The sequence below is a fragment of the Sander vitreus genome, chromosome 2 (genome assembly GCF_031162955.1).
Source record: "Sander vitreus isolate 19-12246 chromosome 2, sanVit1, whole genome shotgun sequence".
NCBI classification, from domain to species: Eukaryota; Metazoa; Chordata; class Actinopteri; order Perciformes; family Percidae; genus Sander; species Sander vitreus.
Genome location: NC_135856.1, coordinates 20,547,152 through 20,572,875, shown reverse-complemented (window position 1 = coordinate 20,572,875; position 25,724 = coordinate 20,547,152). Strand labels below are relative to the sequence as shown.

The window sequence follows — 25,724 nt, the reverse complement described above, 5'->3', positions numbered from 1 at the left end:
TGTGTGTGTGTGTGTGTGTGTGTGTGTGTGTGTGTGTGTGTGTGTGTGTGTGTGTGTGTTCCTGTTTCTTTATTAGTGCAGACAGCAGGTCTATGAGGTCAGTCCCTAATCACAGTGGAGGTTAGATTTCTATCTTACTATCTTCTAAGCCCCCTCCTTCTCTATCGTTTCATCTCACTGCTGGCCTCTCTCTCAGCTACTGTCTGAGATCCGCTGCGGGGCAAAGGATTCAGATAATATTAGTGATATGCTTCAAGGTATTAACGCACTGAAATACATTTATGTAGTGGACACTATTTGGATTTTGTTGGCTAAAGTAAGTAAGCAGGGGAGGTTTAGCAAGGGCAGCAGTGGGTGTTATGTTTCTAATCAAGCATGGTATTGACTTTATGTTTATTTTGTGCTTATTTATTGTTTACTTAGTCACATTATCTTTCCGCTGTGTCCCTGCAGCGACACAGCTATAATTCAGTCCCATAATTAAATATCTGGCTGAAAACTCAAAAGCCTGATTTTCTCCAATTGAATTCCCAATTCCTCACAGATACGCTGCATCAGCTTACAGGCTCACTGAGGCCCTGGGTTGGACAGTTTTTGGAGGCAGGGAGTGAATATTGAGAGAGATGGAAAAGGAAGTGGGAAGAAATTACTATGAGGAGGGAAAAAGAAGTAAAGCTGAGAGGAGTAATAGGAATTCAGGCAGGAGCAGAAAGTAAATTAGACTCAGAGAATTAGATCAGAGAGAAGCTGAAAGACGTAGAGTTGTGTGCCAGGACAACATTTGGCCAACTCTCTCCTTCTGGTCGTTGTCCAGGCACTTAGAGATGGGTGACACACACTGGCATCTGTCTCTTTGTGTGTCAGAGCATCATGTGTGCGTGGTCACTGGAGTTTAGAGATTACCGAGCGAGATGAGGCCAACCTGAAAACAGCTGTTGACATACAGTACAAACCCCATGACATTGATTTATTTTTTATTCTAGCTTAGTACCCCTTCCTAACCCCTTAACTTACACACAAACACACACACAGTTATAAGTCACTATGATTGATATAAAAGCTGTCATCCTCTCTCCCTTGCTGGCAGGCTTCTCTTATCTCCATGGTGACACAGTGACAGGGCTCCATCTATCCCAAACACCCTGACACACACACACTAGCACAAACGTACAAATGCACGCAAACACACACATGCACATATACATGTATATATATATATATATATATACACTTGTGTAAACGCATGCACACACAGAAGGCCTGCATTCACAAATATAGCACATGCCAATTATAATTGCTTATTGCAATTATTTACTACCTCCATTGGTCTCTTTTTGGCTTTGTCTTATCTTTGAAACTGCCGAAGGGACCCTGTTTCTCCACATGGATCATTTAACTTTCATTTGAAATCTTACTTACACACACACACACACACACACACACACACACACACACACACACACACACACACACACACACACACACACGGCAATTGAAGGCCTCTGATGTTTGAGCTGAATTCTACCAAAAGTCATGCAGAGTCAAAAACTTTGACTGAGATTTAATAGGAGTTACAGCTGGATATATATTGGGCCAGAATGACAATTGCAGCTCACCTCCACACAAGAAACTGCAGGAAGCCACACTCACACACACTCACACACACACACACACACACACACACACACACACACACACGCGCACACACACTACATATTACAAGATATTTGCATCAGAACTCAGAGATTATAAAGGTAAAACGTTAATCAACAGTTCTATCAGCTGTTGGTCAAGGCAGAGGGGTACAGAGAGAAAGATAGGATAGAAAGACAAGAGTTAGAAATATGCAGTGACCACAGCAGTTGATTATGGATTACTACTACCCTCTATTGGACATAAGAATAACCTGCAGGATTGTTTCTGCCTCACTTTCAAACTCACACTCATACACCCATCTCATGGTACTAGTTACACTGACCATTTTCATTTATCAAGCAGAAGCTGCCCTCGTTTGTATTGATCCTAACCCTTCAGAACATGAAACACTCGGCTGATCCTACTTTTTACCTCTCACTGGACTAAGAAAGGACAAAGAAAGTCAATGAAAGACAAAGAGTGAAAGAGAACCCTTTTGCAGTATTTCATTGGCCTTTTTGATGATGATGTTGATGTTGATGATGATGATGATCATGATGATGATGATGATGATGATGATGATCATGATGAGATAAAGGAGGAGAGGTAAAGGATGAGGGGGAGGAGTCCTCTTGAGGGTGACAAGGCAACGCGCAGGTCAGTGTTTTCGAAAGAAAAGCAAATATTTTTAGCTTTAAGAGCAAAGTACATTATGCACACACTGTAGCACCTCACTCTGCTGTAATAAGAGCAGCCAAATCCCAAAATACATGTAAGGATCTGGCCTATTTTTGTTCAGGGGAAAAACGCTGTTTTACACAAGGTTTCACAACACAATTCAAATGTGAAAATGTAAATGTTAAGCGGGTGAGGGCAATCATTCAATGCCTCAGTTCGATCTCACTTGAGAGGAAAATAAGACTATTTTCCACTGTGCAATGATCTTACAAGCTTAACTGAACTTCCATTGAATCAATTGATCTTTCTCTCTTTTTCTATTACGTATACGGTCAAGGTCAGTTCTGCTCTGGGTTGATGTGGTGATGGGAAAGTCTTTCAATCCTCTCAAACAAGTTGCAAAGGAATGTGATATGCCTCTGGGCAGAGTGATAGAGAAAGACATATCCATAGGTAGAGCTCCTGGTATATATGCGCTGTGACAGAAATGAATAAACACTGAAGGAAGGCCATCGTTCATTTAAGCTTATACAAGCTCATGCTAAGTCAACAATTTCAAAACTGGCACACACCCTGAGGCGTCAAGCTCACACACACAACCATGCACAAGCTCGGTCCAACATAAAATCCCCACTATATCCTTTCAGCCTTACTCTCACATGAAGACTGTGGATGTGCAGTGTGCAGAATATTATAGCACATACTGTTGTCAAACTATTGGCAAATCTATCACTTGGATCTTGTGCAAAGAGGGAGTACTCTTACAGATACAGTAAGCCCACTTAGTCCAACACAAAGTGGTTAATTGCTCCTGATGATTGTCTGCTGAGGTGGAGAGGAAAGGTAGATAATAGGCACTTACAAGGTCTGAGGAGGGAGGGGTGGCTGAGAATGAATGGAGGATGTCATGAATGATGCCCACTATGCTTTCTGTGATATCAGATTCCTCATCAGCAGAGGCCTGCCCTCCATTTCTTCCCCCCTTCCTGTCTCAGTTAACAGAACAGTGGCCGATTTGGCCACCAGCGACAACAAAAGAAAACAACTGCATGAACGTAAATTAAACATATCTGCAGATGCTTTTGACTGTGTGTGTGTGTGTGTGTGTGTGTGTGTGTGTGTGTGTGTGTGTGTGTGTGTGTGTGTGTGTGTGTGTGTGTGTGTGAGGTCTGCGGGCCCCTGCAGGCAGTGTGAATAATTAACAGGGCCAGTGAGCGAGGCAGGGTACCAGGCTGGGTGTTTTGTTACCCCAGCCTCACTCAGCACAAGCATACAGCATTAGATCCTTTCTATCCACCCCAGGCTTGTGTGCATGCATCTGAGCAGTTGGCTACTTTAGATGATTCTACAATTTGATACGTACAAAACCTCTTTGGTGCATGGTAACAATTCCCAACAGAAAGCCTATACATTCCCTATCAAATTGAGACTAGTAGCATCTGTAATCAACATCTGCCTTGTCAGGTCTCAAAATCAAGGACTGTATGGGCTTGTCTGTTCAATATTGTTATACAATGGCACTGATAACATGCAACAAAACATTTACAACTAGGAGTAGACACATATAATTATTATTACCTGATTTTCATTGCAAGATAGGGTGTTTGTGCTTCATTCATGTGTCAGAATAATTGGAAAGATTTGTTCATGACTGGGAAAATTCACACTGCATTAAAATTGTGAGATAGGACATGCCTTGGCGGAGGTCTGCACTCTCTGGGTGCCCTTCTAGTTAGACATACTTAAGTCATTGCAGTACAACTTTTCTCGGCTTTCCTTTAAATTGATATTTCAAAAATAGAGACAACCCAATATACCATGGCCATTTTTTGAGAAAAAAGTTTCAATCATCTTTGCAAACAAAATATGTATTTTTTTTATTCAGCATTAGTTTTTTGTTTACATTGTTCTATTTACAACATGGATACACATGACAAGAAAATTGAGGACTTTGTCATTTTAAAATCAAAGTAAAATGAAGGTTTAAAATGTGAGTGAGTCTATCTGTCGATCTAATAACATCTAATATTTAATTGGGGAAGGAGGAGGAAGAAAAAGACAAGAATACAATGACAGCAGAATGCACCAGGAAGTCACGAGTAAGACAAAGAGGTGAACAAATGGAACAAGCAAGTGCACTATTGAAGACGGAACAAAGAAAACTTAAAGCTGATGAAATGTAAACGTCACAAGAACAGAGACACGTCAGACTGCAGAGTAAGTACAGAAACAATAAAAATAGTAGTAAAGGATGGGCATGGGTGGACCTTTAACTATGTAGGCTATAACATCAATACTGGAAAAAAACAATGAAAAAAATGTATTTTTTTTCTCTCCAGACCCTGTTCATAGCTTGTGTAGCACCTGCAGGCCTACCTACCATACCCAACAGCTGAACTTGTTATAGATGATGATAATGGTGATGATTCAAGTATAATAGTCTGTTTTCAGCAGGGATGGGGTCGGGCTGTGCAAGTGTATTTGTAGCTCACAGAGAAAGGAAGATCATGAAGCTTTTCTCAATTATCATACAGGATTTGTGAACATATATGTTGGTTGGATGTTAAGTCCTCAGCAACTCTGACAGGTTAAGTGATAGCATTTATTCTGTTTCCTTTAAATACATAGATATATTGTCCATGTACTATGCTTTATTCATTTGGTAAACTCTCTTTGCTAGAATGCCAGTTGTGGTTGCAATTTAAAACATTAGAACGTAGATGTCTGGGCTGTGCTGCTGGAGCAATGGAGGTAACTACAGAAAATGTGGCCTGGTGGTTCAACTGGAAGTCTCAGGTTAATGAGATCTTTATGTCCCTTGTCCATGAGGACCTGCCCTTCTGAAATGTCCATTAGCAAGATACTGAATCCCCACAAACTCCAAAGATACTCTTCCAGCTCGCCCTGTACTTTGATCTCTTCAACAGGGGTTCAAGAAAAGACTATTTCACTGCGGGGATCAGTGTCACTTTTGACACAGTATCATTCATTGTAGAAGTAGTTGGGTTTACCTTTGTTGTCGACTACTAAGTCACTCTTTCACCCTCCTTACACCATTCCTCTGATTAAGTAAAATAAAGTGGAGTGGATTGACACATAAGATGATAAAAACAGCTACTGACAACTTCAGTCTTATAGAAAGAAAAGAACAAAGAATCAATTGCATGGCCATACACTTAGAATGGTGACTTCAGAGAATGGCAAAAAAGCCAGGGGTTGTTTTTTGTTTGTGGGCTAAAGTATACCTCATTTGTCTTGTTTCATCCATACACTCTGTACAACCTGTACAGTTATCTAAAACAGCAACAAGCACACATACACATGTAGTCAAGCATACACAAGTATTTGCATTATAAAAGGAAACATACAGAATGTGAATCATTCACACTCAAAAGTTAATATAATTACATAAGGTCTACCTACATAAGGTCTAACTGTACATAAACCGCAATAGCTTAATCTAACGGACTTTAACTTGCAGAGGAGAAGCAATGAATGGATTTCTACCTGAACTGTGTAACTTAAAACTAGCATTTGCAACATACAGTATGTTAGAAATTATCTATTGAATGAATCAGAGGAATGATGCACAAAGTCAAGTGTAGCACTAAAAATGACAATCAAGTGATAAATCCTTATTAATCAATAAATAGATGAGATAGGGATGCAGAATTAAGATATGGGACTAATGAAGCAATACATCATAAATCAATAATGCTCTGACTCATCCCTGAGCACATTTCTGATCTGGCTCTGCCTATCCACAGTATCCCCAGTTGTCATCATTATTATATATTTGGATGATAACATGATCACCCTTTTCACACTGATAAGCCCAACAATGTTCAATTAAGTTATACTCTACCAGAGCAAACTGTCAGTCAGGAGATAATGTGGCGCTGCACAGCTAAGTGCAGTCACAGGATGGCACTACCGTGTTAAAAGGGAAAAATTTAAAATATTTTCAACACTCTGATTAGTTTGAAACAAGACCACCATGAATACTGTGGATGAATAAACTGCAGAAAGCACAGACCTGTGCACACTTATAATGACTGAAGCTGTTAGTCTTTGTTTTGTTTATTTCACCAATATGAGCTTAGACGAGGGAGTGTACATCTACCATAATGCTATCACACTATTGACACATGAAATAAATTAAAAATTAGATTAAAAGGCTCCATCATTAAAATACATTTGTACAGTAATGATAAGATGTTTCCTCTATTTACATGTTACCAGACACACATAGAAGCAGAGTTTGCAGTTAAAAACATTAAATCCTAACTATTTTAAAAGTTATCCAATGGTTTGCTTGTTTTGTTCTGAGGATGAGTAGTTGGCGCTCAGGATTTCCCCTCTTCATCATCCTTCCATTGGTAAGGAAGCCAGGAAGATAACAGGGAACTTGCAGGAGAAATGACTCACATGAAAAAACAATGTCCTCCCAATGTGTCTTTCCTGTGTTTGATCCTCAATGACTTTCCAATTTGGTGTTTTATTGCTGTAGCTTCTTTTATTAGAGTTTTCATTAAATTTGCTTCAGTTCACACATACACATACACCCACAGAGACACACACACACACACACACACACACACACACACACACACAGATTTTGAGCACCTGATGCCTTGCTCTGTTCCCACACGATGCATTGTGTATCCTATAGCATCTTGCTCACTCTGAGTAGCAGTTGCCTCTCAACACAGACCTAAGAACAGCTTTCTCTCAAAGGTTTTATTAACCCACTAAACTAAACCTAGAGCTGAGTCCTTGGGGCAACTTCTTCCTCATCCCTTTTGGTCATTCAAAACATTAATTCAGCTTCTTCTCGATTTTCAAGGAGCCATTGCGTTTGTGTTTCCCGTTGGCCATGCTCTCGCTATGGCAATGTCCATTGGCCATGTTACCATCATCCCTGGGGACACCACCTCCTCTGCTCTGGTCCCCGGCTTTCCCCCTCAGCAATCTTACCAACCGTCGCAGGGCAAAGACGATCAGAGCCAAGGCAGCCCCTACAGTGAAAATCACATCCAGCAGGAAGTACTGGTAGAGGGACACCTCGTATACGGCGGAGCGCAGGTGGTTGGCACCGTGGTGACGTAGGATGTAGCTGATCCAGTAGACAGCCCTGGTCACAGGATGGCCTGGCTGGTCTTTGTGAATGTTGGAGAGAGTACGTGCTTGTTGGCGGTACCTGGGTAGGGAGAGAGACAGAGGTTGGAAACAAGGATATAAAGAGACAAGTCTTTATGGGCATGCTAGAGGGCACAAAGTCATGAGAGCACAACCATATGAAAGAGAGATGAAGATGATTCCATATGTGGTCACTAGATGGCACTAATGATCAATAACACTAATATACAAAGCATTTGTGTGTGAGACTGTGCATACAAGACTTATACATCTAACCTGGTGTCTTTGATGACGCTGGTCAGGGCTGTGTAGAGGTCTTCCTCGGTCATGTACTTCCAGTGTAGCATGATACCCATACCTTTGGCTGCCACACGAGTCATGGTGTCATAGTGGTCTCCAAACAGGGGCACACCTACCACCGGCACCCCATGATACATGGCCTCGTAGATGCTGTTCAGGCCACCATGGCTCAGAAAGGCCCTTGTGTTGGCGTGACCTAGATGACAGGTGGAATGAGGGATGTTATTTTCCATGTGGTATTATGTTCATTAGTCATTTTTGACAGGGTGCCTAATTTGCTAGATTATTTACAGTTTATACTGTAGATCCACTAACTGCTGCACACTCAGCAGTCTCTCACTGTTGCACCCCACTACATGAATGTGGGGGGAGAACGGTTTACAGTTAGAGGAAGATCTGTGTGAGTATGTGTCTGTATCATTTTTAACAGTATCATTAACTACGTACCTAGTCAGTGTTTTTATTAAGGTAGGAATTTTAATGTAAAAGCTTTACTTTCTCTATACCCATTTCAACAATTTAAAAAAGATGTAATTCACCTAAAACACAGCAAAAATGAATTTCCCTCTTAATCAGGGTCATATATATATATATATATATATATAAACACCCTTTTTTCAGGACACTGTATTTTAAAGATACTTTTGTAAAAAATCTAAATATCTTTCGAGATCTTCATTGTAAAGGGTTTAAACAATGATTTCCATGCTTGTTCAATGAACCATAAACAATTAATGAACATGCACCTGTTGAACGGTCAAAAAGACAATAACAGGTTGCAGGCGGTAGGCGATTAAGGTCACAGTTAAAAGAAAATTAGGAAGTAAAGAGACACTTCTACTGACTCTGATAAACACCAAAAGAAATACGCCCAGGGTCCCTGCTAATCTGCACGTGCCTTAGACAAGGAGGCATGAGGACAGCCGATGTGGCCAGGGCAATACATTGCAATGTCCCTACTGTGAGACGCCTAAGACAGAGCTACAGGGAGACAGGAAGCACAGCCGATCGTCCTCGCAGTGGCAGACCACGTGTAACAACACCTGCATAGGATCGGTACATCCGAATATCACACCTGCGGGACAGGTACAGGATGGCAAAAACAACCACAAGAACTGGCCAGTCTGGTGCAGTACATGAGGAGGAGATGCACTGCAGTACTTAATGCAGCTGGTGGCCACACCAGATACTGAGGGCTACTTTTGATTTTGACCCCCTCTTTGTTCAGGGACACATTCCATTTCTGTTAGTCACATGTCTGTGAAAATTGTTCAGTTTATGTCTTAGTTGTTAAATCTTTTAATGTTCATACAAATATTTGCATATGTTAAGTTTGCTTAAAATATAAAAGCAGTTGAAAGTGAAAGGATGTTTCTTTTTTTGCTGAGTATATATACAGTTTAATAACCCTGCAACAGTCCAACACAAAACAGCGGGGTGTAAGATGCAGGCAGGTATGGCATACATGGAACGCCATAGTCTATATCCACGAGGTTCCACTTCCAGGATTGCTCCGTTGCCGCCGGAAATTCCACCAGATGTCACTCTTTTCGGCCGGATGTCCGTTACCTTGCGCTTTCTTTGTGTTGGAATTTGAAACTCTGGTCAATTTGTGAGGACTATGGTTAACTGCTCCTCAGATCTCTGCAGGGTAAAACGAGACAACTAGCTACACTATCTGTCCAATATGAGTTTTCTGTTGCACGATTAAAACAACTTTTGAACGTACACGTTCCACCAAAACAAGTTGCTTCCCAAGGCTATTTTGCAGCGGCACCAGTAGTGACTGGTTTAAAGAAATGCCAATAAACCAGAGCATGTTTTTCTCCCATCCCGGGATGCTGTATGGACTCGCCAGGCCCTCCTCCACAGCGCTGTGAAGGAAGGTCTGACAAAGCGAGACTAGGAACGCCATGACCAAGTGGCTGGCATAGTGTAATGAGTGTAAGTTGTGAAATGAAGTCACAAGGTTAAACTGGAAGGCACCTCTAAAGGTTGCTGACAAATGACAGAGCTAAGATCCTGTGGGACTAATCAAATGGTGGACTAACTAACCAGACATCGTGGTGGTCATCAAACAGCAGAAGAAGGCAGTTGTGATAGATGTAGCAACCCCAAGTGACAGCAACATCAAGAAGAAGGAACACTAGAAGCTTGAAAAATACCAAGGGCTTAGAGAGGAGCTAGAATAGATGTGGAAAGTGAAGGCAACATGGGTTCCAGTGGTAATTGGAGCACTTAAGGCTGTAACCCCAAAACTGGAACATGGCTCCAGCATATTCCAGGGACAACATCTGAGATCTCTGCCCAGAATAGCAGTCCTAGGAACAGCTAAGATACTGCGCAGAACCCTCAGGCTCCCAGGCCTCTTGTAGAGAACCCAAGCTTGGAGGAGGGAAAAAAAGACCACACAGTATGGGGCAGGTGGGGAATAATTTTTATATACAGCAACTTTCCTATCCAAAGAGAACACAGTTACTCACAGAAACTCAGACTTGAACAATAACCTGTTTATTTCCTCTCAATAGATAAATTTAGTTGGAGAGCATGCTTCAGTTAACACTAACCCACAACTGTTATATTTTGAAGGAATGGTGATGCTGTAGTTAATAAAAATGTACATTTAATGCCAATGAATGCATTTTGGTGCAACACAGTAATAGCAATAATAAGTTGTACTGTTTTGTGGTGAACTGTCCCTTTAAAATTACACTTACTGACCTACCAGAAAGCCACACAGGCGTAATGTCGCAGTATTCACAGACTTGGCTAACCATGGTGCTATTACACCAATGCAGAATACAATGCTTGCTGTCAATATCTGAATGTTGTTGTACATTTCTCATTCCTGACAGGCACATAGTGGCTTACACATTTACATTCTACCCACCACTGTGGTGGAAGTAGGTATGGGAGGAACCCAGCCACACAAAACCTAGTCCGCCACACCATCAGTAGGAACATCTCATATAAAAACAGCAAACAACAGCTATGTGTTAAACATGCCTTGATCCAGACAAATAAATTTCAGTTTATATGATTATATACAATACATCCAGTTTGACTGTTAATAAGAAAAGGGGTACAGTATGTGGTGTCATCGAAATGTACTCACCTAATAAGTCATTCTGAGGCATCCAATCAACAAGCTTGGTGTTGTTACCAAGGTTACTGGGTGGAACTCCAGAGAATCTAAGGAAGAAAAAAAGAAAATAATGATGATATATTTTATTTTACCTTTTAGTAGATTATGTTGTCATCACAGTGTGCAAACGCCAACAAAATCCCTCACTGGATATTCACACAGTATTTTATATTTATTTCATATCTGTCAGATATGTGCAAATGTCTTTTATCTACTCCCTAAATACCATTGTTGGAGTTTATCTGTAGGTAGGCATACACTTTTATTTCAACTGTTTTGTGACTGTTGATTTGCTAAAAGAAGACTTTGACATTCTGGATAATACACTTGTTCGCTTTCTAGCCGAAAGGTCAAAGAGAACATCGATACCACACTCATGTCTGCACAGTGAATATGAAGTTACAGCTAGCAGTCAGTTAGCTTAGCTTAGCATGTTAGCACACAACCTGGAAGCAGGGGTAAAGAGCTAGCCTGGCTCTGTCCAAAGGTTAACAAAGGCCACATACAAGTACCTCCGAGGCTCACTAATTATCACGCTATATCTCATTTGTTTAATCTGTACAAAAACCGAAGGGTAAAAATGACATCAACGTTTTTTACAGGGGGTGGTTACCACAAATTTCCATGAATTTAAGAAAGTGAATCAGTGTATTTCCCAAAATGTTAAACAATTCCTGTAATTTAGTTTTTCTGCTATCAGTTTATTAGTAACTAAGATAGCCATTATACTAGCTGTCTGAGGCTAATGTGTTGCTAATAGAACATTCTGTTGGGCTAATTTATGTATTTTACTCTATTCGTGTTTCTACGTGTTTGTACTCTTAAATAGGTACCAAATGTTGCTCTTTCATTGGTGATACTTTTCAGCATGAGGGACATGCATAGTGAGGGCAGGGGATGTACAATATGTATAGTGGGTACAATATATACTGTACAGATACTATATACAGAGGGCTAAATGAATTGAGTCCAATATTTACATGATGCAGAAAATGAACAAAGGGGAATTCAACAGTGATATCTTGTTCCCTAAACAAAAAGTGCTTCGCTTGTTCACCCAGACATTTAACCGTTCAACCGTTTGTCTTCTACGGGTAGTGGTGGATGTGTACAGCATTGTGTGTATGTTTGTTGGTGTCTGTGGTTGTGTGTGCGGAAGCATTTTCCAACAAATGCAGCACACAATACATATGCATGCAACATTACGACCCCCATCCGTCCATCTCTGTCTCCTTCCCTCCCAAACCCAAAGTCTTTCATCTCTCTTTCTCTCTTCAACAAAGCACCAATTCACTGTCCTGCTAATCAAAGCCTACATTCATGCAGCCAATTATCAATGACACAATTCATTTGGCCTGGTCCCTGTCCCTCTCATCAGCCCTCTTCCTTTTTCCATTTATTTGGCAGGGCCACTGAAAGCCAGATTACAATTCAATGTCATATGCAATGTATTGGGGCTTACAAGAGGATCCTGCCTGTAGCTACAAGTTTAAGATCATTGTCTCACTTCACCTATAGACCTGGTCAAATACCTCCATGTGGAGCATAATTATCTGATAACTTCAGTGCTTGAGATTAGCTTTTGTCATTTTCCTAACTAAAATGAAAATGATTACAAATTACACAAATTATCACAAATTATTATTCACACGTTGCATGCAAAGGCAACTCCAGCACCCCTCATAACAACACACGATTCCTGTTGCCCAAAGATCTGGTAAGTGCTCTGACAACCACAACCTTATCATCTTAGATCGCACCAGGGACTCTGCCCAGCTCTAGCCACTAAAATGCATGGAGTTCTCCAAACCCACAAATTCAGTCACATGAGTGTCTGTTGTTGAACCCTGCTCCTAGCATACCACGGTATGCTGGTTTTTACCCAACTCTATACACTACCTAGTGCTTCCTATTCTCTTTTCCATGCCTCTGCTTTGTGATTCATATCAACTTCATATTATCCTCTACTAATGTATTACTTTTTTTTTCTGGAAAAAAAGAACAATACATTTTCTAATTCTGTCTCCTTCCTCCTTATCTCATATCCTCACGCTTCTCCAACTCACATGATCACTCTTCTGACCTCTCTTTGAGTAATGGGTAACTCTGAACATAATCCAACATTTTGCAGTTAGTTATTTGTCATGTGTGCAGTCTAGAAATAAAATGTCTGTTAACTACTGCACTCGTTTGCACACATTTGAATGTCACACACTGTGCCAGAAGGAAATGTAATGGAACAGCGCGATTGATAATTAGTTCCAACTGCACCTTTGTATATTTCTTTGTACGTATTTACTCCCCATTGTATTACTTGTATATAGGGTCACTACAACTCAGCAAATGTGCAATATCCAGAAGTGCAATATCTCAGCTATTTTACTGTTTTTATAGGTCACAGCAAATACATATTTCTTTATTCATAATGTGTGTGTGTGTGTGTGTGTGTGTGTGTGTGTGTGTATATATATATATTTATTTATTTTTTTATTTCTCTTTCTTTTTTTTTTAATTACTGTTTGGTATGTGCCAATGCATCGTTAGGATTGCTACTGAATTTTGTTGTACAATGATGTGCAATGACAAAAAAAGGAATCTATTCATGGTAACAATGTATTAACTGAAAAACAAGGATCCCTTGTCAACAATATTCAAAGTTGAGTAATCCATCTCCATTGGGTCAATAATAACATAAAATATTAAACTTATAACTGGAGTGCTTGGGATAATGATAAAACTAGAGCTAAAACTGTAACAAAATAGAAGAAAAAAAAAACTGAAACAAACTTAAAAAAACTTAAAAAATAACTACAGCAAAACTGGAATTGAAATCTACAATATGATCCAAATAAAAACATTTTACAACAGTAATTATCTGGCACAGAGATACCTAACAAATGTTACTTAGCCATGCTATCAGTTATGACATAATTGTAATTGTGTAGGGTGTTTGTACAAGACCTTCACCTACCTTTGCACACAGGCACATGTCTCTCATGTATAGGTAAGGCAAGGCAGCTTTATTTGTATAGCACATTTCAGCAACAGGGCAATTCAAAGTGCTTTACATAAAACATTAAAGAGCAGTTAAAAACAATTTAAAAAAAAAAGTACTTAAATATTAACCCAGCTACACCATATACCTATAAAAAAGTATGGTTTGGGAGCCGCATGTATATATGTACTAGGTTCATAGCTTTGTTCCTGCAGTTCTTAATGATGCATTCCTTGGACGTCCCAGAAAAAATATACCTATATAAACAAATTGCATTGTCTCATAAGGATTATGCAACTTCAAGACAGTCAGTTTTTAATCTAATTAACTAGTCCTTTGCCATCTATGGGATAGAAATGACACAAAAACAATGTGAATGTGGTCAGTGAATCACAATCTCTTAAATATACTGAGATAAGAGTAAAGGATTAACAGTTTCATGGATGGAATTTTAAAGCACTGACTTTTTTCTTTTCTCCTCTATCAGCCCCACTTGCCCCTTCTCTTATTTTTTGTTTTCCTGCTCAGGTCATAGTCAGTGTATCATTAATGTTACAAGTATTACCCTATTTTCCACTGGGTCAGGTCTATTTTCACGCGAGCCGCTGGCCGTTCGGACAGCCGGTCAGGAAGTGACACAGTCATCCAGTCAATTTACCAAAACACATCCCCCAATATTGTATTTGTCTCCTACACTGCCATGGCCCACGATAGATTCATCTTGGAGGTGGAAAAACAAGGATAAGACATCACAGATCCTTTTTATAAGGACAACGCCAGAAAAGAGAAGGCATAGAGTTTAACTGTAGGAGTGCATGGAGTGGAAGGTAGATACTAGCTTAATAAACACAGGATTGTTCTGTAAAGCACTTGTAGAGACAATAAAATCTGCAGGTCAGGCAGCAAGACGCTCCGCTTCTGAGACGCTCCTGGTGTAGTATGGCGCGTGGCGGAGAACAAAACAAAACCACAGCACAGCCAGATGCAGCACTGATGCGCCCAGTGGAAAATTGTGGTAAGACATAACACAAGCATGCGTTATTTGTTTGCATGTTCATGAGACACCGAATAGTGTGTTTAACTGAGCAAATGTTCTGGATAAATGACTTTATCATCTGGATAAATGAAATCAAATGCAAAGATCTTTTGAAGCCATCATCATAAATTTGTGTCTTAAGTTTTCCTGAATGGACTCTCTTAAGGGTCAGGATCCAATCCGCTACTGAATGCTGTTTGATCAACTGGATGACCTCAGATAACACCCTCAAACAAGTGTGAGGTGGTAACATGGACATTGGTCTTAAAACAAAGACAGATGTCTTTATTTTGCCTCATTGAACAGCAGTAACATAGCTGATTATGGGGCTGCATATAAAATAATAAAATAAAATTCTGATATCCTCTGACATTCAGAGGCCCCAGAGTGTCAACTGGAGGAAATCCAGTAACTTGAAGCTCACCAGAAAACCCTGTTCACATCTGTCAGAGTGACAGCTGTGTCCTGTGTAAGTGAGAAAAAAAGATACTTTACCTCCAGATGACACGCTGGGGCAGCCTGGCGAGGGCTCCTGCCAGTTTGTGAGCAATGTCATGGGAAAGGTACTTGACCCCAGCTCCAAATGACACAACCACAAAGCCATGCTCCGCTGTGTCATTCACCCACACCTCAAAGTCCTGTGGGAATATAAGAAAAAGATAATGAGAGCAACAAAAAAGAGCAAAATACATTGTTTCTTTGCCAATGAGAAAGATTTACTACAATGCAAACACTACTATGCTGTGGAGCACATATTTTTCCTCCCTTTTTTACCTCACCAGTCCCTTCTTTCATAGTAAATTCAGTCATATGTATTTTGCAAGCATTCAAATAACCCACATTGGAGACATAATGTGATCATTGCAATTTAACAGCTGGGCTCCATCTCAGATTCATTTTAACCCATTAAATATAAATAGCTGACACCAATAAAACAGACCCTTCGCATACACTTTGAACACTGTTGTCAAAGATAAATTAAAGTGTATGTCATAGACCTTACTGCACTTTTTTAATAATGTTGTAATTTGAAAAGCAAAAGGCATATAAGCAGAGAGTCCCAGACTATAAACCCCCTTAACAAGTGCCATCTTATCATATTGCAGCTGGTGAAAATATTTAAAATTAAACTAACTAAATTTAAACTAATTAAATTAAAATCCATGAACTTATAAAAATGTCCACGGTAGAAGTTTATCAAGCAAGACACAGAATGTATAATGCATGAAGCTGTTAAATGTATTTAAGTTAATGCCTCAGAACTGCAAGTAAGGATGTGCTGAGCTTGCATTTTGCAATTTGGTGCCTAGTATTGCATAACACATTATCATTTGAATTCTGACATTAATAAATAATGTTGAAAGTCCATAAAGCAACCAATCTGAAATACTGCCTGTTGCAATTTGCTTTAAATGCAAAAATTGAACAGTAGCATACTTCCGCAAAAGATCACCATTTTTCACAAACCCTTCGTTTGTACAAAATGAAAACTGTGTGCATTACCTTGATAAATCAAATATAAAAATAAAAACTACACAAATGCTGGTGCATTATGGGGACGGTGGTCTGGCATTGCCAGACCTTCCTCCCCAGCGCTACGGAGGAGGGTCTGGCTACAACATTCCTAGATACGAGAAAAAGCTCTGGTTTAATGGCATTTCTTTAAACTAATCACAATCGTCTTGGGCGGCACTACGCGCCAGACGCAGAAACGGTGCCTCTGCAAAATAGCCTCGGGAAGGAACTTGTTTTGGTGGAACGTGTGCAAGTAGGGAGGCGAGCTCTGGAATGAAAACAGCTGTTGAGTGTGTGATCAGAATTCTATTAAAAAAAAGATGAATATAATTTGATTGTTGGTTCTAGCTCGGAGGAAGTTTTCCCAAATCGACCGGAGTTTAGAATGGCAACACAAAGAAAGCGGAAGGTGAGGGACATCCGGCTGAAATTGAGGGACATCCGGCGGAACCTCTGACGGCACCGGAAAAGCATGGCTGAGTGAGTTTCTTTTGTGATGCGCAAAGAAAACGCAACAGCAGCGGGTCTCTCTAGAAACAAGATCCCTGTTACTTTCCCACTGTGATACATCAACCAATGAGTCCCTGAGAAAGACACTTAACCCATAGTTGCTCCAGAGGTGTGCAGCCTCTTACATATGTAGCAACTGTAAGTCGCTTTGGATAAAAGCGTCAGCTAAATGACATGTAATGTGTCCATGTTTGTTTGCTTTGAGACACTTCCATTAATTAGATCCAAGTCGGATATATCAGACAGCTCCCAGTCGTAATTACAACTTAGATATTGACATGAACAGTATTTGCATGTCTGAAACTGATTAATATGGTAACATCTCTATGAGGTAAATGCAATTTATCACATTACCTTGTCATCATTTCCTTAATGAAGTTGGGTGACAGGGTTAAAGTTAGGGAACAAAACTGCAACTCTCATTGGAAAACAAAAACCCCATGGGCACTGTTTACATGATTAAACATGTAAAAGTTTACATCTACTAACTGTCTTACCTATGTTCATTGGTATACTGTAGCTTTTGTCTATCAAAAAGTTTCTGGAACATTTTAAATGTCAGCACAATAGTTAAATCAAAAGAAAAGGAAAGAGGCCTGCGGTACATTTCAGTTTCTACCAACTGACAGCGTGAGGCAGTGAAAATATGACACACCTTTGGAAGAATAAAGACAATGTCCTCCTCCTCCTCCTCCTCCTCCTCCTTGCACCCTGTTCCCGTTTTAGGTTTCACTTAAAGGAGTTGTTTACATATCTTAGCAAAGTTTAGCAGCTTCTGGTAAGTGACAATGTATGGACTGACAGTGTGAGGTGAGGGAGAAGGCATGTTGGAGGATAGAAGTGGAGGACAAATAGAGGGAGGGAGGCCAATGGTCCAGCTGCGGCAGCTAAGGCTGGCCCTGGCACAGAGCAACATCAGGGGCACACTGGGCTCTGTGTCCCAGCAGCGCAGCCCTACTGTCCCTACAACGCAGCCTCAGTGAGCCGATAAAAGAGTCTCAGTGTCCCCAGAGCTCTGCCCAGAACAATGGCCTCGTTCTCCCTCCACTTCTATTATAACTCCCTCCACACAAAAAGGCCACAATGCTCCTTATTGGCTGAAGTGGCATTCCAACACCCCCCACAGTAGATACCGGCGGCCCGCTCTCTCGGCGTCCGGACGCTGGACTAACCCGCCCGTCACCACCCGCCTCTGCTCTCCATGACTCCCCTCCCTCTCTGCTGAAAATCTACCGCATCCAACCCAAACCCATTCTCACCCCAGCATCGTCGCCTATAAAGGATCGCTTTGTAGCAGGATTGATAATAAGAGGTACTAATGATAGGCAAGACAATGGGGACAAGCAAGGGTAGATACAAAACATACTGAAACTCAGTCAGACTGTTAAGACAGGAGAGGGGAGATAATACGAAGAAAAACGTGTTTGTGTATTTTCTATATGTGAACTTACAAAGAGCTTCATCATACACGAGTGACAAAAGTGGTGGTTTGATTCCACCCATTAACAAAAATGTTCTCTTGAATGGGATGTAAGTAGTCCTGTAACAATTATTACATAATTGTCTAATCGCAATTTCTTTTTACGTAATCCAACGTTTCTTTGTTTAACCGCAATTAATTGCTAACATTAGCTAAGGTCCTAAGAGGTATGACTGGTGATGGTAATTGTCAATTTTATGTTCATTCAAGAAGAAAATTCAATGTTTTATGATAAGAAAGAAGCGTGGTTTACTTCATAGGCTGTGTACTTCTGTTTTTACATTATCTGGGTCACATTACAGTGATATAACCAAAAGATATATACTGGGATTCATTCAAAACTTTATATTTTTGAAAAAGTAATACATAAATAAATATTTTTAAATTCGACTGAAAGAGACAATTACATTGTTAATCGCAATTATTTCTGAGACAATTAATTGTACAGTAAAATTTGGAATTGTTACAGCTCTAGATGTAAGAGATAAGAGTTACCACCACTTTTGCCCAAAACATGATAAAAAAACATGAATAATTAACTGACAATCAATAAAAAACAATTGGTAGAAATTTGATAGATTTATGCAAAAATAATAAAACAAATGAAAGAACAAGCTCTTCCTGTTGCTTTTATATCAAAGTCCTTTAGGGCGCACACACAGAACATACATACTGAGAAAGGCAGAGCCTGAAACGTTCATGTGTGCAAGTGTGATGGTCAATGGTCTAATAAAAAGACAAATAAATGCACGAAACTATACTTATATGTAATTCAAAAAGGATAAACTTCTCTGAGTGAAAACAGAGTAAAGCACAACAATATGGCTTTCCATTCTGCCCAAAAAAACATACTACTTTTGCATAACGTCATAGTTACCTGTTACTCTGTTACCATGAATACGCCATTGAATTGCAGTGCTTTTGTCACCAATGGCACAGAACCCTCAATTTATGTTCCAGTCATACAGACATAAATTTGTCAGCCATTAGAGAATTTTCCATATGGTTAATAACTATCCCTTCTCCTTTTTCTGGGTGCATTAGGCCACTGTGAAATGTTTCATATTAATGAGCAGGACTGATTTATGGATTGTATTTGACATTTTAATCAATGTGCTGAAGTACCCTGATGTGTCAGGTATTTACTTAGTTGGATTAGCCACAAACGGACATAGCCGTCTGGTTATTTTAAGTTTCTCACTTGATTTGCCATTGATAATCTACTACTCTTACACTCTTGTACATGAGACCATACAATCATGACACAAAAACCTTTTGTCAGTCTTTGCAAATCTCCCCATGTGCTTGTCAGCTGCCTATGTGTCTCTCAGTAATTCTCACCTGTGGAAGTGGATTGGGGGGCTTGGTAAGGATGCCTCCTATGTACACCACATGTGGCAGGGTGGGCCTGGGGAACTCCAGAGCCAAGTCAGTGCATAGCATCCACAGCCGGCTGCCCTGCACCAAGTCAGACATGGCCACTTGAGGCTTCACTCCATGTTTCTTCATAATCCGGTCATACTTGGGTAATGCAATATAACGGACTCCAAAGCGCTGCACCAGGTAAACAGCTGTGTTGGCGATCCTCTGGACCAGAGACATGCGGTCTGTCAGCAATGAGTTGAATTCGGGTACATATGAAAGTGGGGCTGGGGCGCCCGCCTCTGCAGGGTACCACAGGCCTGTGCTGAACACGGCATATTTCACACCCAGGATATGAGCGATCACAAAACCACACATCTCATTAGGGTCTACCAGCAGCAGGTCAAACTTGGCCTCCTTGAGGCGGGTCATTACTTCAACACTGCCAACGACAGCATCACAGTTCTGAGAGTAGTGGTCAAGTATATCAAACAGTTCCAGAAATGTCAGGCGGCCTGAGAAGATGTTGCTGACTTTTGACTGGAGGAAATTGTCAGCCGTGGTGCTGTTAAAGATTCCTGGGTAGCGCTGTAAGTGGTAGTAAGGGGAAGGGGGCACCCCACGACCCTCTGAAATTAGAAAGTGGGTCTCATGGCCCTCCTGGTGCAGAGCCGTGGCCAGCGTCTTGAAAATGTAGAGGTGTGATTCAAACATGATGGGTGGGACCACGATCACTTTAGCGGCCCATGATGCACTGGGACTCCAGGTGAGGGGGCCAAGGATGAGTAGTAGTGAAGAGGGTAGAAGCATGGCTGAAGTTATAAACAAATGAACAATGTTAACGCCTGAAATTTCAATAAGGACCAAGGAATGAGGACAAAGAAGTGTCATAATACAGATATTAATCAATGTGGCTCAGCAGGTATAGAAACATCCTAGATTAGTATTGGGTTAGAGAAATTATTCATACAGCCATTATGTATTTAATACTGAGAATTATTTAGGGCAAATGGGGCCACATTTATCAGTCACCCGTGATGCAAGGAGGCAACTCTGGAAATGAATGTAATGCTCTAAACACCTCTTCATCTCTCTTCAATCTGTGCACAGCCGTCACTGACATGGTGTGGGTAGCAGCACTAACGTCACTCTTAACCTCCAGCCACTCTATTCACAAACGCAACCACAAAGAACCATTATCATGCCACCATGTCATAGCCTGTGCCTGATATGCCTACACTCTCCCTCTAACTTGGATTAATCATCAACCCTGGACGCCTCTTTATGGACAGCTAATGATTATTCAGGTTTCCCTAATCTACAATGACTAACCCATGCTCTCCTTGCACAGAGGGTTACACCTTAACAAACAGACCTTTGGGGGGAGAAATGTATAAATGATACTCCATGATCAAAGTGTGACTGTGACTGTGGTGTCTGTACTCCAAATGTTTAACTAAAGACAACATAACAGTGTGACAGCAGACTAATGTATTGGCCTATTTACATAATGTGTAGCCTACAAGCTCTTGTTTTGAAACGTTGGAGATAGCATATATCTGTTTAAATATGGTGCTTCAGATTATCAGCTCATAACTTTAGACAAGGCCAAAATAAACTGATGTACTGAGGGCTTGTAAAGAAGGATTTTGCACAATTGTTACACATGTGTTAGCATAGTACTATGTAATCAACCTTAACATACAACTAGTTAAGCAAATAAATAAATTGGGAGAGGTCCTTGGTTTAAACCCAACCTTGCTGTTCCCTGTGTGGGGTTTAGTGTTTGTGTGGATTTCAATCCACAGTCTAAAGACCTGAAGATTAAGGAAATAGGAAAGTTGAACTGCCTGTAGGTGTGGATGTGATTCTGCATCTGTATGTCACACTGGCAACCTGTCCAGGGCTTAGCCTGCCTCTCGTTCAATATGTCGTTCAATGTTACATCTGAATCTATGTCAAATGGCATGGCCCATATTGTTTCCGCTGACCATCTCCTGATAGCATATTAAAAGGTGCTTTAAGCGATGTTGGGTGATGTCACTTCTTGTTGACTTTCGAAGTATTGTCAAACAAATACTCGCCCTTCCCTCCTCCTCATCCCGTCCCCTCCCTTCCACGCACTAACCCCCCAACCCCCAACCCCCAAATCCTTCTTGTTGGTTATTGGCTGGAACACTTTTTGTTATGTTTCGTGGTGCAGGTTGGCGCAGTTTGTTTTTGTTGCCGTTTGTGGAGCCTGGGCTGTCTACAGAGACCGCGTTGTTTTACAGTGTGTTCAGGGGACACGCAGCTAGCGGATAGTGAGGAGATGTTTGCTGTATGTTACAAAGTTGTAGCCTAAAAAACGCGTGACAGCGCTTAGAACACGTTTAACAGGTTTATCTAGTATAGTGTGTCAGCCACCACAGTTTGTCCACAATGTGAAGTTTTTCTCTGCAAACAGCTGAGGCCTGGTGGGAAGAGGACTCAATGTGGCCACCATTTTGTTTAGCATTGTCCTGAGGATATCGTTACAAACACTTCTCAGCCCCAGACTGTTGGCGGTAACTATAGGAACCAGCCACTGTCTACCAAGGACTGTGATGCGTCATGACTTAAATTACTAACAATGGAGTCTGGTTATCCTGCGCACAGGGAGGGCTGAGGAAATGATCTGGATTGAGAGAATTAAAGGATGCAAAATAGGTGTGAAGAAAGTGGAGATGAATGAGGCACAACAGTTTATATAAAAAGAAACATATTTTAAAGTTAAATAAGGAAGTTACTTTAAGCAGATTAGAGCTGGGAGGTATATCAATTTGATACTGTGATGTGAGACAGCTACATTACTATTAGTGAAACATATGTCTGAACCTATAGCCGAGTGAAATTTGCAATGCCTCTACCTGCATGCATATCATATTAACATTACTTATTGTTCCATTTTATTTTATTACTTGTGAGTCTCTTAACTCCAACTCATAAATATTGTGTACAAGCAAAAGCCAACAGCAAAATATATTTATTTACTTTCTTTTTAAGTTTTACTCTGCATCCACTGTATTTTCACCTTTTATATTTTCAATCCTTTTTCCATCTTCTTCTTCTTAAATATACAGTATCAACAATAATAGATACATGATAAAAACAAATTACATATTTTCTTAATGACATTCATTTATATCATTGTGCAAATGTACCATTGTGTGTTATAGGTCACGTTTTTCGCCATACTGGTCTGCTTTATATTGACAGTTCAAACTCAGACTCAAGAGATTTTGTAAAAACTACCTCACAGATGAGTTAACTGCAAAACAAAACCACTTACGCCTCAACAAACAAAATGTAAATAATAATAAAAAATCTAAATAATTAGAAACTAGATCATATCGCTGCTATCATCTCAAATTAAATGCCTTGTATCTTGTGCCTTTCAGTTGTGTAATATTGAAAATCAAACCAATTACAGCTTTCACATGAAGCTATTTAAATCTATTTAGTGTGACACAAGAAGGTAATTATACAGTGACTATCACTCTTTAATCTGGACTAACATTTTCTTGGTTAAGCGCAGCAGGAGGAGCAGCCTTGCTGCTTCCACATTGGGGGTTCATTAGCTCATTGCACCTTGTTGAGAGGGGAGATGTGACTTCCAAGAACTGATAATAAGTCTAACACAACTCAGTCCAAACAGTTTATTCTGCCTCACATCTTTCAAATAAAGCGTAACTGATCTTAGGTTTGTTTGTTGCAAAATAATCCAAATGTTGTCCCCTTGGGACACCTTGGTAGCTCACCTGGTAGAGCGTGCGCCCATATATATTTACTCCTCAACGTAGCGGCCGCAGGTTCGACTCCGACCTGTGGCCCATTGCTGCATGTAATTTCTCATCTATCTCCCCTTTCATGACTTCAGCTGTCCTCTAAAATAAAGGCCTAAAATGCCCCCCAAAAACAAAAATGTCCCTTAAAAGGCCAAGATTGGCAAGACTAGTGCATGTGTCACATTAGCATTAATTAGCTCAAAGTATGTTATTAAATCAAACATGAATGGTGGAGCCCTGAGCAATGTGTAGTTAAATTAAGCTTTTAGATCTTTGGTGGAAAATAAATTGAATCGGAAAAAAACACTTGACTTTGCCAAGCTAAGGGTTATGAGGAGCTGTTTATAATGGCAACATGGTCTCTCTGCATGCCCTTATAACTTTAAGCATCTAGCATCAGCATTTGATATTGGATATAGCTAAAGTCTACTTGTTGAATTATCATTGCAAAATTGCCTACTGGGCTTTCATCATGAGGAACCCAATTTCACATTAACTCTAGTCCGTCCAATGCTGTTTTCAATGGAACTCTACAGACCAGATAGACATTCCGTGTCCTATTCAACCTATCTGCCATATTTCTTTACATGTCCCTGCTGACTTTGTACTTTCTTTACCTCTGCCACAACACAACCATCGACATACAAGAACAGGTACGACAGGCTCCGTCTTACTAAGTATTGACAGTTGGTATAACAAATAAAGTAAGGGACTGAGACAAAGCAGCAAGGTGTCCAGTAACCATCCACAGTATCTCATTAACCTAATGCACTGCAAAAAAAAAGAAGCACTGATGAATTTGAGGAATGGTTGCAAACAGGGATGTAGAGGTAAAAAGTAGTAAAATATCCATACACAATATATTCTGTCCATAATGGTAATTCCTGAAATGAAATTTATCATGAAATTAGGATTGACAACCTTAATACTTGAATACACAATTTCCCAACTGTGGCAGCCAGCCTCCTTTTAGATGGGTTTATCCTTTTATCTCTTACTGTAAAAAGGTTAAGGGGTAAAGGCACACCTCATGACACAAACAGTTTGAGTGCTCAAGCAAAACCACAAAAACATGTCTGGAGATTGTTTTAGGTTTGGTGCAACAAGCAGAACAGGGGCTCTGGTGTAAGAAGCAAAAGAGAAGCAATGCATTTAGGCGAAATAGGCTTTGGAGTGTAGTGCGTCTATACTTTTCAGATCATATAGGATAGCCAACTGGACATCATTTGGGGATCCAGATCGAGCAGTTACCTCCTAACAGCTGTAACTGAATCATACAATTGTGTGTAGCCTACAATCTCTATATCACAAATAAAACTCTGATAACTTTAAACGCATGCCAGTAGGCCTACAGCCTGGCAGGATGGGTGTGTTTAATGACAGTGTTTGCTTGTGTGGCTTTTTTGGAGTTTAATATGCAATTAATATATCTCAGTGCATGTGTCAAGGGTGAAAAAGCTCAACAGGGTCTAACACAGAACCCTAAGTCTGATAATCCAGAAAGCAAAAATAGCAAGTAAAAACGCTTTTAAAATGCTATGATGCAATGCAAAAATATCAAAGTAAAAATGTGGCCTAACAAAATATATCCATGGTGATGCTACAGAAGATCAAAATAATATCCGAATCAATCCATTCGCAAAACACTTGAACGCAACACAGAAGCCTGGCTACGCCTGCTCTCAGGAGGTTTCTACCGTGTCACCTGAGCTTTCAGTAAAAACATCAAACAACACGGTAGAGTTGCTGTCAACTTAAATAATATCAAGTTACTCTTTGGAACTATAAGCGTGGAAAAAAGTATGAAAAAATATGTTTTGTAAACCAGGCTGAGTTTACGATACACCTGTTGTGTCACGCACTTAGTTCGCGTGTGTTTGCCTTACCTTGTGGCTTGAATGTTGCTCGGGTCAGGTGGGGCGGTGATACTGCAGTAGGCTAGGTCTAATTTTCGTAGACGCAAATTAAAGTGTCGAGGAAGTCAAGCACACAAAAAGTGGTGAGGAAAAAATGTCAGTAGGCTAAAGTAAAATGTGTCCCCGAGTATCGAAGACGGGCAGAGGGAACATTAAACTCCCAGTCCCTCTCACAGGGGCGGTGAAAGGCGGGACTATCAGTGTGCG

General features: G+C 40.4%; 1 protein-coding gene across 1 annotated transcript; it reads right to left on the bottom strand.

Annotated features, from left to right (window-relative positions):
- Positions 1-4,163: 4,163 nt before the first annotated feature.
- On the bottom strand, positions 4,164-25,693 carry ugt8 (UDP glycosyltransferase 8). The gene is made up of 6 exons (XM_078260712.1): positions 25,488-25,693; positions 19,775-20,607; positions 15,424-15,566; positions 10,868-10,944; positions 7,729-7,948; positions 4,164-7,513 (listed from the first exon to the last, which is right to left on the bottom strand). Exons 2-6 carry the CDS (start codon positions 20,603-20,605, stop codon positions 7,132-7,134), a joined length of 1,653 nt encoding a protein of 550 aa, XP_078116838.1. The 5' UTR covers positions 20,606-20,607; positions 25,488-25,693; the 3' UTR covers positions 4,164-7,131.
- Between the last annotated feature and the right edge of the window lie 31 nt (positions 25,694-25,724).

Excerpts from the sequence above, each read along its gene's own strand:
- ugt8 (XM_078260712.1), bottom strand. The coding sequence starts at position 20,605 with ATGCTTCTACCCTCTTCACTACTACTCATCCTTGGCCCCCTCACCTGG. Across the intron at positions 15,567-19,774 it reads CCCCCAATCCACTTCCACAG|GACTTTGAGGTGTGGGTGAA; the intron begins GTGAGAATTACT and ends ATATTCCCACAG. Across the intron at positions 7,514-7,728 it reads AGCGTCATCAAAGACACCAG|GTACCGCCAACAAGCACGTA; the intron begins GTTAGATGTATA and ends CTCCCTACCCAG.